Here is a 12,848-nt window from a genome sequence, read left to right as displayed (position 1 = left end):
TGTACTTTAGGTGAGGATTTATTTGACTGGCCCCAACTCTTCTAAGCTGTCCCTGTCTTTTTTGCTGTCCCTGCCTCCTCTTCTCAGTTTATTCACTTTATTTATTCAGTCTCAGTGCCCACGCCTCTTTTCTGTCTCTTTGTCCTGGAAGCCTTGGTCTCCACCAGCAGCTGGCCACAATCCTTGCCATCTTTTCCTGGTTTTCTTGTCAAACAAAGCCTTCAAGGCCACAGCCAGCCTCCTCATACGCTCAGTCTTTCTCACCAGCCTGGAGTTCTCCTTCCCACAATTTTTTTTCCCTTCTCTGCTAGTTGCCCAGCCAGAATTATCTGTGTGTCTTGCCCTCCCCTCTTCCACCTCTGCAGCTTTTACCTGGGTAGTTTCTATTACTAAACATTCAGCCCAGGATGATCTTTGGCACATTTTCCTTCTGATTAAGAAGGATTAAAAATTAAGAAAGAATCAGGAGACAGAAAAAGTTGTGAACAGCATGAATGCAAATATTTTCCTCTCTTAATCAGCTTTTACTTGGTTTGAGATCAACTGCCTCTCCAAAAAGAAAAGAAAGCATAGAGAACTGCTAAATTTCTCTCTTTAAGTTTTTTGGAAAGAATACTTACAAGTGAAAAATACCTAATTTCCTAAGATCCTTATCTGAGCTATCTTCAGATTTAAAAAATGTAGTCTAGAGCTGTAGGTGAATTCTTTCATTTTTTTCAGCACAATTGTCTTATGCTTTTGGTAACGACCTTCAATTACTGGGAGAGTTTTTCAGCATTTTGGAGAATTTCTTACCACTTTTCAGTTTAACACCACAAAAAAAGATGTTGGTTTTTGTTTTTGGTTTTACATGTCCTGTTGAAAATCAGATAGCCTTTGTTTTTTTTGAGTGACGTGAACATATTACCTAGAACTGTTAACTGTGTGTGAATGTGGATGCATAAGTTAGAAAATTGAATGGATCTTAGCTTCTTGTTACCTCATACTAGTCACAGTTTATGGCCTTTGGCTCTTCCACATTAAAACTAATCGTAACAAAATGTAAATACATAATTGTTTCTTTTTAAAAAAAAAAAAAGTCAAGTATGATACTTAATCCTTTTGCTGTCTTATTTATGTAGCCTACTTATAGCTGAATGTTCCGGTGGCTATGTAGCTTGACACAACTGTATATTGCTAGTGATTGACCGTATTCTTCAGCAGTCGGACTTGTATACAAGTGAGAGAGCTGATTCTGACTCTCTGTTGTGGCAGCATGGCAACTGCTGATTTGGAATTTATTTTTTTTTCTTCAAAATACTTTTTATCCTTGGTCTAGGATGAGTTGGAATTCAGGAGTGTTTCCGAAATAATAATTTTCTTTTATGTTGTGATTATGGCTTGAGGTAGGTGTTTGAAATAAAACCGGTGCAGATGGTAATATTAATCCATTTAACTGGTATTGGAAATCTAGTGGTGTTGCTCTGTTTTGCATTTCGTGTGAACAGTACCATCCTCTCTTCCACTTTCATTGCAGCTGATAATCCTATAGTTGCTGAAGAGAAGGGACCCTGCTACCGGTTTGTTAGTGCAGGAAAGCAATGCATGCATCCTCTTTCTGTTCAGCTCAGCAAGCAGCTTTGCTGTTGCAGTGTTGGCAAAGCCTGGGGCCCGCACTGTGAGAAGTGTCCGCTGCCGGGAACAGGTAAGAACTTCCCGTTAAAAAGGCAAACTCTTGCCCCCATCCTGTGTTTGTTATGTGTGCTTTTGGAAAAAAAAATATATCCAAGAATTGATTTTAAACAAGAAGTGTCCATCAGTAAATTATGACAGTTCTTTACATGATAGTAGAATAATCACATATATAGTAGTTTTATTCATAGGGATTTGTGATTAAAACAAAGGAATTATCTTTGATATGTTGTGATAGAATTCCAGATTAATATTTGCATTTCAGAATATGTCCTTGAACTTTGATTCTCCATCACATGAAGATAAATTAATTGTACAGTATATTCTGACTATGAATACAGACAAATTAACACAAAATCTAATTAATACTCTTCTTTGTTAAAAGCAACAGTGAGAGGATGGCAGCTTTTGAGAATTAGGTTACAGAACGACATGTGTTGTAGTTTACATTACAGATAGTGGGAATACGTATGGGAGTATCTCTGCTTTCTAACCTTCCTTCATATCTTTACCATCCGTTTTGGGGAATGTGCAAAGTATGATGTCGCCTTCTTAACAACAAACTGATGGTTAAAAATTTCATGCCACCTTTCACTTAATTCCTTACTTGGTACATAAAATTCGCTTTTATTATCAGTGTTCACTTGGAGTCCTGCTGGTTTTAAATATAGAAGGACTTGGAACATACCAGGGTGGTTGGTCGCCCCCCTCATTTAGGCTGCTCATAGCTTAAGATCCCACACATTATAGGTACTGATCGCTGATTTTGAGTACCTTCTATTCCCTGATTTTGCTTAAAACTTAAACGACCAAAGTTGGAGTCTTTAGTCAAAATCAATTTAATACTATTTTTTGTCCAAATGTATGGTCTCAAATTCATCTTTTTTAGAAGCCTCATTGCTTATTGTAATATACATGATGTACGGCCTGTTCAGTATTTTAGCACAGGTATTTGTAATGGTAATCCACTGTCCTTCCTGAAGTTGCTGCTGAAGATACCACTGTTGTGACACAGGTCATGTATTTCTCTGGAGTATTTTATAAAGGCTCAGATTTTCAAAACTAGCTAGCTGCTTTGAGAAATCCACAGCTAGCATCAGAGACATGATGAGAGCAGCATATTCCTTACTTCTTTTGAGTTTGGCTTGCAGAAATGGAAGTGACCAGCATTTTTGAGCATTTCAATTGATTCTTAAAGCCATTGTTTCCTGCATGACCATTGTGTTGCAAGATCACTGATTAGGATTTTAAAAGACCAGTTCACTTTCAGATAAATAATATTTATGTGGCTTTTTAATGGAGAAAAAAACATATTCTCATCAATGACTTGCAGTTTAAATGCAGATGCTTTGCATCTATGAGAATATTGCATGAGGCTTTATGCCCAATTGTGTGTATTCTGGAGCAGAGTATATATCTTTTTGCAAAGTTGGCTGCGCTCTAGTCATCGTTGAATATTATGTGGAATTGGTTATTTTAGTGATTTGTCTTAATGGAAAGATGTCAGAGAGAAGATCTGTGGGTAGAAAATTCTGATGAGCTGTGTGGGAAACACTTTTCCCATTTCATGACAACTTTCATGTTCCTTTCTATAACAGGTTAAATACATAATCTTTCAGAGTTTTCTATGAAAAATGTGTGAAAGTGGGATACTCCAGAATGGGGTAATGTATTTACTGCAGCATCCCATGTTAATTTAAGAGTCATTGAATTAAAAAGTTCTCACTCGTTTAAAATATTTGTACAAAGTAGCCCAGCTCCAAAAGAGAGACTGAGAGAGGCCAATTTTGTATACCCAGGTGCTGAGAGCACTTATCAGAGCTGTGGTAGAATAAGGCTCACGTTTCTATTCTGCATTTGAGAGAATATGACTGGAAACAAGATTTCCTGCATCCTGAGTATGCATCTGAAGGGACAGGCATCAAATTTTCTCTGTCTTCCTCCTTTGACCAGAATTCCCACCCTCAGTTGGGTGGTTTTGTGGCAAGTTTTGATATGAGCATTCATTTTGATATTAGCATTTCGTTGTTCTGAATCCACTCAGTTTAATCAGTTTGAGCCTTCGTCTTTTCTGATGGTGTCTTAGTAATAGAACACAGTATGCATTTAATGCATACTGCAATTTAATTTATAATTTAAGGAATTCATCTGTGGAGTACTTATAGTGAGTATTTTGTGGGTTTATTTTAGATGCTAATTCATTTTAAAAGCCTGATGTGGTCAATGCAGAATTTGTGAACTTACCAATGCCCCACTCTGCACATCTTTTAAGAAACTGTAAGAAATCACTTTGGGCACCTGGGAGACTAAATTTTTGGTGTTTCATCCCAACGTAGCTTTACCTAGAGCAATGAGGACAATGAAGCCCTGCCCCCTCAGGACTCCTGAAGTTCTCCCTGTCCCTGACGGGAGCGTAGCTATTATTTTTGATGTGGAGGAAGGCTGACCTGTATTTCTTTTTCATTCTAGTCTTCCACTAGGACTGCAAAACCTGATGCTCATGTAGAGCAGCTGCAGAGATCAGAGCAGGTGCTGCTGCCCAACTTTCATTACCCTTTTCTGTAGCAGCTTTATAAATGAGATTATTTCCCCTCACTTCCAGTGATGATTTGGCTTTTTATGATCCCCATCTTGTTTTTATCCAGCCCACTGAGGTCAGTGGAAAGACTTATTCAATTCAGTGGAATTTGGATCAGGGCTGGTATGAGACCTCTGATGAAGTCAAGTGGGATCCTGTGAACAAATGTTGTTACTCATTGATATTCTTCTGCTCCTCTAGTACAGGGGGGTGAGCTTTTTTTCTTTGGTGTTGGCAAAAAGAGAATGATAGAAATAGTGACTGTCATTCCTTATGCAATGTAGATCATGATGACAATTTGCATATTTAAATTCATATTTGGAAAGGCTATACTGCTTGAAGAGGATTAGTACAAAATATCTTATATAATATTATCTTATATAATACAATGATAGATTAAACCTAACTGAAGAAAGATGGTAATCTGGAGTGGAAACCTCCTGGGAATAACAGCCAGAACATGATTTTGTGAGAATGCTAAGTCATATTAGCATGCAATACATAGCTTGTCTTTCAATATTTTTTTTGTAAAAATGTATATACAATATGAGATTAAATTTATTAGTGGTAGTCATTATATTTTCCACTATGTCAACATATTGCACTTTTAGACTCCTAAAAGGAATATTTTCCCATCCCAAATCTAGCTGCTTTTAAGGAAATCTGCCCTGGTGGAATGGGTTATACGGTTTCTGGCCCTCACAGAAACAAGCTATATCATCACCCTGCAGTTAGAGTACAGCCACCTGTCATTGGCAAGACCCCGATTACTCAACCTGTTGCTAAAGGTACTTCTCCTCCACCTCTCCCAGCAAAGGAAGAGCCAGTGGAGGCACTGACCTTCTCACAGAAAAGTGAGACTGAGATGGCTGTGCAAGAAGGTGAGAGTGGGAAAATTTAGTCTTTCTATATTTCTATGCATGTGTCTTCAATGGTGTATTTCTTTGTGGAGTAGCTGCATACAGTGCAGGACAAAGAGGCGTCACTTCCCACAGCAGAGTGTTCCACGTTGTGGAGTGTATTGTGTTACACGATTTACTTCTAAAATTTTATGTATGGCTCCTGCCAAATGCTGAGAATGCCATGGGGAGATAGAGATTGCTTTAATTTCACAAATTTTTATGATAAGAAATAATAAATATTTGGCTGAAGACTTTTATAAAGATATTTATAATGTCTAATGTAGACTCAACTCAGGCTTTGATTTACTAGTACTTGGGGTGGCAGAAGCTAAGGAGTTTTCATCATCTTCCTTCTATACTCTGCTGTAGATTAGCACCACCTGATGTGGGCATGCTTCCCCTTCAGGTGGTCTGCTCTCACCCCTGCAGCTGCTCGCTTGGTCAGCCCCTCTCTGCTGGGCTGTTTAACGATTAGTTGACTCCTCTAAGATATTTTTCTCAGATTTCATTTTCCGCAAGCTCCTCTGACAGCAGCCGAAATTGTCCTGAGTCTAAAACTGATCCAGAAGCAAAGAAATGCAGAAAGCATTATTATTATAAATATATTGCCAGCAAACTTGGGATGAACTAACTGTAGACAAGAACTACGTTGCTGAAGAACCCTCTCATGATATTGAGTACTTAAGAGGTTATTTCCAAGTAGCAGTTGTGTTTCTGCCTGTCAGGCCATTGTTAGAAACAGTTTCAGTCAGCTGACTTTGCAAAACTCTGTGCGACATGGGTTACTTTCCAGTTAAAATCACTGCTCTGGTTTTACTTTCAAAAAGAAAATGGAGCTAAACTGAATCTGGAGAGAAAAATAAGCCATTCAAATATACTTACAGACTGTGCTGGATTAGAAATTCTCTCATAAACCTCTGGGCTTTTCTGTGTTACGAAGTCGAAAAAAGCAGCCTATCATTCACTAAAATATTACTTCAGTAATTAGAAAGATTGCCACATTTTAGTAAATCTTAAAACACAGAGAATCTGGAGCAAAGAGGAGTATTGTTTTTTTAAAATAAAAAACTTCAAAAATATGCTTACTCTAAGTCAGTAATGATACATACGCATGTTTGAATTTTATATTCCGTTTTTGGATGTTTGCATTTGGAATTTTGGAGATTTTATCAGAAGTTCTCCCAGTTCTGAAAATCAGCCTCCCTGCTAATGCTGAAGAAACTAGAGCAAGAAGAGTGATTTTATTTTATTTTTTAATATATATTTTTTTAAGTCTATCCTGTGGAAAATGTTGATTGTGAAAAGAAAAATATTTTTTACAGAAGCATATAGATTTTCATCAGTAGAAGACAAATTCAAAAAAGGCTAACTGCAATAGAAAATAAAAACTTCTATGAAATTCCTACCACTCCTTCCCAGAAAAAAAGTCACTTTTGTGGAGGAAAAAAACCCAACAAACCACTTTTACTTGCTTAAAGGAAAGGCAAATTTCCAAACTTGATTTATTTTTTTTTTTAACAATAAATTCTTGCAAATTTGTTAATGATTAGTTATATGTCATTATGATATTAATTTACCTTAAAAATAATTACAGGTGTTGATATTCCTTGGAAGGAATTTTTAAAGTTTAATCAGTGAGTTAATAACCTGTGAGTTTCTCAGATTGTGTCTAAGGAAACAACTGAGAAACCTATATGGCAGCTGAATACTGTAAATAATTATAAATTATTTATATTATACATCCAATATATTATACAGTAAATAATTATAAGCATTGGTCAGTGTGTAGAATCTTTTTCTGGTTTCACATTAGTTTTCACACTTGCTTCAGGAACATTACTTCAAGTTTGTACAATTTTGGGATGAGCTTAGAGCCTGAAATTTTTCTGCAATGGCAGCAACCACTTTCAAATGTGCTAGTAGTATTAAATAGAATGTGTAAGTAAATGTGATGTGAAGACTGATTATTTTTCTTTTTTCTTTCTGGTTTTAGTGGCAACTGCAGCCCCTGATCAGGTAAAACATGATGTGATTTATGTAGGAGTTAGAATGCAGACCATGTGTACAAGGTGTGATACCATAATTGTGAAAAGGGTTTAGGATCGATGAGGAACAAACAGCTCACTGTGGACTTACAGTGCAAACCCTGAGGCAAAAAGAGCTCGTATTATTGTATACAACAACAGGCGGGTAGTGAGGTACAGGAAAGAGGTTCCTTTAACAGAGGTTAAAGGATGCCTTTAGGGCATTGGTGGAGGGTCTAGTACTCTATTGTTCTATCCTGTTCTGGAGGCTGCATTTTAAAGAGGATATTGAAAAATGCAGACAGTATGAAGGAGAGGCACAGGTACCGACAGCTAGAGAAAATGACTTGGAGAGAAACAGCATGAAGCATTGAGAAGCATTTGTGACACCTGCTTAAGAGACTTGTATTACTGCCTGAGCCAGTTTCCTAGTTTTTTTATGGTTGCTGTGTATTCAGTGGAGAGGAGCAGGTGCGTATTTGTGTTAAGTCCCCTAGTCTGGAGATTGCAGGTTCTCTATGCTGAAGATAATGGGATTCATTAGGAATAACTGCAACGGTACTTCATTTCCTTTTCCTAAAGACTTATAAGCATCTAACACTTTTATGAAAACAAGATGATCAGTGCAAAAGCTAAGAGAGAATGTTTCACAATGGTCAAGGAGACATATCTGGTTGTATACGTCTGTGTGATGCTGAACTGCAATTAAATACCATTCATAAGCAATTAAAGACCAGAGGATGGGAGAAATATGGAGGGACAAAGCCAAAGGTAGAATTAGAAGCTCCATTAAATGGCTGCTTCAAATAAAATCAATGTTAAATTGTATGCCATTGTGTAAACATAATAGTCTATGTTCTTTCAGGCTTGAATTGGTGGTAATTAATGATTTGCTATCAAAAGCCACTCAAGTGAGAACGTTAGCAGTTTCTCAAGCCAGGAGTTTGCAGGTTGTTATGATAGCTGAATGAAGAGGAAGTTTTCAGAATGTAAATGTTTAATTTTTCTTTTAGGAATTAGCTTCCCTTGATCAAGAAAAGCAGCCTGATCTAGAGCCTGGGCAGCCTCAGCTTTCTCCTGGAATTTCAACAATTAACCTACATCCACAGTATCCAGGTAACTGGTTTTGACTTATCTTTTAGTATGAGAGAGTGCTTACAATTCTGCAAAGAATGGGAAGGTAGCAGTTGTAACAGAGGTTAGTGAAAAACTGATTGCAGCTTCAAAAGCAATTTTTCCATAAGTAGCATACAGGGAAAGAAAATCATGGAAGGTGAAGTGGGAGGAATTGAGAGGTTGGCATCGACTGGGTGACTTGTTAGGAGGCAAAGACATATTTGAGGCAAAAGTGATATCCTGGATTACGTACATGAGAACTTTAATGTCAGCAGAGTCAAGGCTCTGTACCCCTTCCAAGAGGAAACTTTACTTAGGTGTCTCCTTTTAGATTTATGCATAACTTTCACTGCAAAAGTTTTGCTATTGTGCTTCCTTTCTTTAGCACCTCAGTTTTTTTCACAAGCAGAGAATGATGGAAAACCCAATTATACTATTTTTTTCTACTCTAGATCTAAGCAGAATAAACTAATGAAAACCTCCATAGCGTCTGGCTCATTCAGTATCATGTGTGAATTCTTTAAGGGGTTTTTTTTGAATGCTTTAAGGGGTTTTTTTGGATGTGATTGATTTCCATTCCATGTCACACAGTAGTGATTGAGAAAACATCTCCTCCTCTGCCTGTTGAAGTTGCTCCTGAAATCTCTACTTCGAGTGCAAGTCAAGTAATTGCACCTACTCAAGTTACAGGTATTGTACTTCCTTTTTAGAACTAAAATAAATTAAGAAATTACTGTGAGTTCCTGACACTATGACTGGTTCCATGCTGCTTTTGAATTATAATAGCAAAGGGAATGTAGCCGTAGAACAGAAAGGAATAGTCTGGCGAGAGACAGAAAGTACAGAACAGCACAGCAAGGAGGGTACTGTCAACAGAGCTAGGACTAGACCCTGACAGGGTGTAGCTGCCATTTTTGTGCCCATAAACAAATGATAGAAGGAAAAATTAATAATTCCACCTCAGATTACGTGATCTACAACTGAAATCCAGAACTGAAGACTACCTGGCTACAAGTTGTCTTTAGACAATCTGTACATATGTTCATGAAGTATATGTGATCATGTTCTTTGAGGGATATAGAGTTCATGGGTTATAGATCAGCATGTTTTACAAAAAGCAGATGAGGAATTACTGAGAGATCTATGTTGAAATATTCTTTTGACATTTGTGCTTCTTCCTTTTTTGATATATTGAAGTTGCTTTTTCTACATCTGTGTGTCAAGCAGTAAAAATAACAGAAATGCAAGTAATGCCCCAGTCACAGCTGAAACCTGTTTAAGTGACACCTGTGTCCAAAAGGCATGAAAATTTCACTTGCTGTAAATTTGAAAACAAAAAGTTGAATGTACATGTGTGTATACATGCAAACATTACAGTGTCACGCTGGCTAGTCTCTCAGAATTAACACAGGCTTTGAAGTAATTGCAATATCGAGGTAAATACTTTAAGATACAGTATTGTGTATGGTAAAGATATTTAGGCCTACCAAGAGGTTTCCCAGTTTCCATTCACAGGGAGAAACTGCACATGCTTTAATAAAAGTTTAACTCTTCAGAGATGGCTTTGCTTCATGCAAGAATGAATTTTTGACTGGCACGCAATGTGCACAGGTTATAAATCACCCTGTTGTTTGAAGTACGATTCTGCCTGCAGTTAAATCCTCCTGAACCTACTGTAAGAGTAGAGAAAGTATCCTGTCCTTCTGTAAGCATTCAGCTGCCTCCTTCAGTTACCTGTAATTGAAATTTGTCAATCCCATATGAAAGTTCTACTAATGGTGATTGTCAAACTGGAATTTGGAAGTCAGCTCTGCTGTGACTGTGTCCCTTCTGCCAGCCAGCTCCTCACTTCCTTACAGGGAGAGGAAGTTACCCTGCTGGGCAATCACATCAGATAGAAAAAAACGGTAGTTTTCCATGTTCTGCTGTTTTTAATTTCCTCAGGAAAAGGAGTAGAACTAGAAATTGTTTTGTGCTATAAACAAATAAATCCATCTGTTATTTACATACTGTTCCGAGTATGTAAATCCTAAAAACTGAATGCAGTTAGAGTTGAGACGGTTTTGAGTGACTGAATTCCGTACTTTAAGATTTAGTTAAATTTAAATGTAACCTATTTCTAAATAGTCTGGATAAATTATTTTTCTTTACAGGTAACTTCTTTTTCAAGAATTACTGTTTCATGCTGCTGTATAACCTTAGTTTAAATTGCAACTAAACAAAGTCATTAGTATTTTTTGCAGTAACACATATACTTTGAGAATTTCTAAAACTACTGTAAGGGTTTAGCATCCAGTGCTGCCCACATCTGAATCTCCTTATCTTACAAAATATATCCAAGCCATTAACAGATGAGTATTCTGTAAAAATAATCATAAACCCACTGCAGTTATTTCCTTAACCTTCAATGCAAAGGTTAAATCGTATAAATTTTTATTTTATATTATCTTCATTTTACTTTATGTTTTTTTATGTACCCATTTATAGATCTTGGATGGGACATGAGACTATGTCATTAGGAAAAGCCTAGATGGTTTCTAGATTCTTCCAGATAAGGTATCTGTTACAGAAACTCAGGACTTACAAACTTGATTTACAGTTGTTTTCAGGCTTGATCTTTCTACTTGGATTACAGAATATCGTACGCTTACTGAACTGTGTGGGAGAGTTTAACATTAAACTTTTTTTTGTTTGCTTAGAAATCAACGAATGTACAGTTAATCCTGATATCTGTGGAGCAGGACACTGTGTTAATTTGCCTGTGGGGTACACTTGCATCTGCTACGAGGGGTACAGACTTAATGATCAGCAGACAAAGTGCTCTGGTATGAATGGATGCTTTCAAAAATCTGAAATAACCATGCTATGAAATGCTTGAAATGTAGAGTCTGGTCAGGGGAAATATGCTACAGTGCAGTCAGGAGTTGCATCCTCTACTGAATGCTTCCAAACTACACAGAAACTAGTTTTTCTATGTCAAATAAAATTTGCCAGCTAGTCTCTGATATAGCCTTTCAGCTGCTCAGAACAGAACGTGAATTTAATTAAATTGAATGAAAGCTCTTCCCATTGTGAGATGAGATAAAAAGTGATTAGACAGACTGTCTCTTCTCAGCTTTATATCAGGTATCTAAAATCATCAGACTGCCAGGAAGAAATACAGTTCTGTTTGGAGAAAGAATGACTGAATTAATGGCTGTTTCTCAGAATGATTTGCCCAGCTACCAGCTCTGCAGCTGAACTAAATCCAGTCATTTTGTTGGGTCTTTCCTTTCAACCTTCTCCTGAAAAAAGAAAGTATATCATAAACGTCCCAGAAGCAAATTAGGAGGTCTCCAAAGTAAGGTCTTCATTCCCTTCAAAGCTATTAAGTTCTGGAACAGAGGGCTCTGACGAACATGAGGCAGAGCCCAGCCTGGCTCTACATGAGCCATTTCAGGTTTGGAAGCAGCTGTATCAGTATCTTTCCTTCATTCAGAGTATGCTGGTTCCTCTGTAACTTGGATCAGGAAGAGTTTATTATATCATGTTGCCAGGTTATGTACTATCAACTTTTCATGCTACCCAAAGTTCAGTAACTTCCCGCATGCTATCAGGTGCAACTACAGTATTAAAAAATAATTTACACACATACACAGCCAAATGGCAACTTAAAATTCTTCTGTTGCATCCGCATTGTGTTATTGTTCCATGCTTGCAGCTTGTGCTCAGCTTGCACTCAGTGCAGTGATTTGAATAATAATCATGTCACATTCTTCAGGCCAATGCAATATTCTTATAGTCTAAGCCAGTAAGAGCATTTTTTTCCAACCAAAACTATTTAATGCGTCTTTTTTTCAGCTCTGAGGGAGAGGAAAATATATACTTTTTCAAAGAATTAAAATAATTACAAGATTAGTCTTATCAAAAGCATGGCATAGAATGCACAAAAAAAATCACAACTAAATACGTTATTCTATAGTCTTACATTTTTTATTTCTTTTATAGATATTAATGAGTGTAATGAGGCACCCCATCTCTGTTCCCTTGGACGCTGTGAAAATACAGAAGGAAGTTTCCTATGTATTTGCCAAGCTGGATTCATGGCCAGCGAAGATGGAACAGACTGTGTTGGTAATTACTGGTCTCCTTTATAGAAAATAAAAATATATAGATGATTCAAGAAGTTTATCTAAAGCCCTCTAAAGTCCCCTTTTCGGCTTTTATCCTCAATGTCACTGGTACTGGACTGGTGCCTGGAGGTGTTTTTAACTGGCTCTCACTAAACAGTTCGTCATCACGATACTGTGGTGAGGAAAATATTTGAGTGGCTCCTCCTACTTTTCAAAATGATTATTTGTTAAAAACCAAGAATTTATTCAGTATCGTGCTTGTTTATGAAGATTACCATTCAGGAAAAACACCTTCTGTGGTGGGAAATACAAACATTAAAAACTTTCAATTACTTGTAGCTGTAACAAACTGTATTTTTAAATATAGCTGCAAACAGCCATGGACTACATGGAGAGCAGCACAGACAGAGTGAGTGGCTGTGATGTTCCTCAGGTTAGCACTGCC

General features: G+C 37.1%; 1 protein-coding gene across 13 annotated transcripts in view; it reads left to right on the top strand.

The window, feature by feature from the left end:
• The window catches only part of LTBP1 (latent transforming growth factor beta binding protein 1), a 203,657-nt gene that overhangs the window by 125,314 nt on the left and 65,495 nt on the right, over positions 1-12,848 (top strand). For 3 of the 13 annotated variants that reach the window (XM_063328799.1, XM_063328797.1, XM_063328792.1), the window contains exons 11-17: positions 1,517-1,684; positions 4,897-5,130; positions 7,145-7,167; positions 8,189-8,291; positions 8,883-8,981; positions 10,991-11,116; positions 12,279-12,404. In XM_063328799.1, the coding sequence (XP_063184869.1) occupies positions 1,517-1,684; positions 4,897-5,130; positions 7,145-7,167; positions 8,189-8,291; positions 8,883-8,981; positions 10,991-11,116; positions 12,279-12,404 (879 nt within the window). The remainder of the gene's footprint in view (positions 1-1,516; positions 1,685-4,896; positions 5,131-7,144; positions 7,168-8,188; positions 8,292-8,882; positions 8,982-10,990; positions 11,117-12,278; positions 12,405-12,848) is intronic. The other 10 variants (XM_063328793.1, XM_063328801.1, XM_063328796.1 and 7 more) reach the window with 7 other exon arrangements.

Source organism: Chroicocephalus ridibundus, chromosome 3 (assembly GCF_963924245.1).
Source record: "Chroicocephalus ridibundus chromosome 3, bChrRid1.1, whole genome shotgun sequence".
NCBI classification, from domain to species: Eukaryota; Metazoa; Chordata; class Aves; order Charadriiformes; family Laridae; genus Chroicocephalus; species Chroicocephalus ridibundus.
The sequence above is the reverse complement of the archived record's forward strand: the minus strand, read 5'-3'. Positions and strand labels throughout refer to the sequence as shown.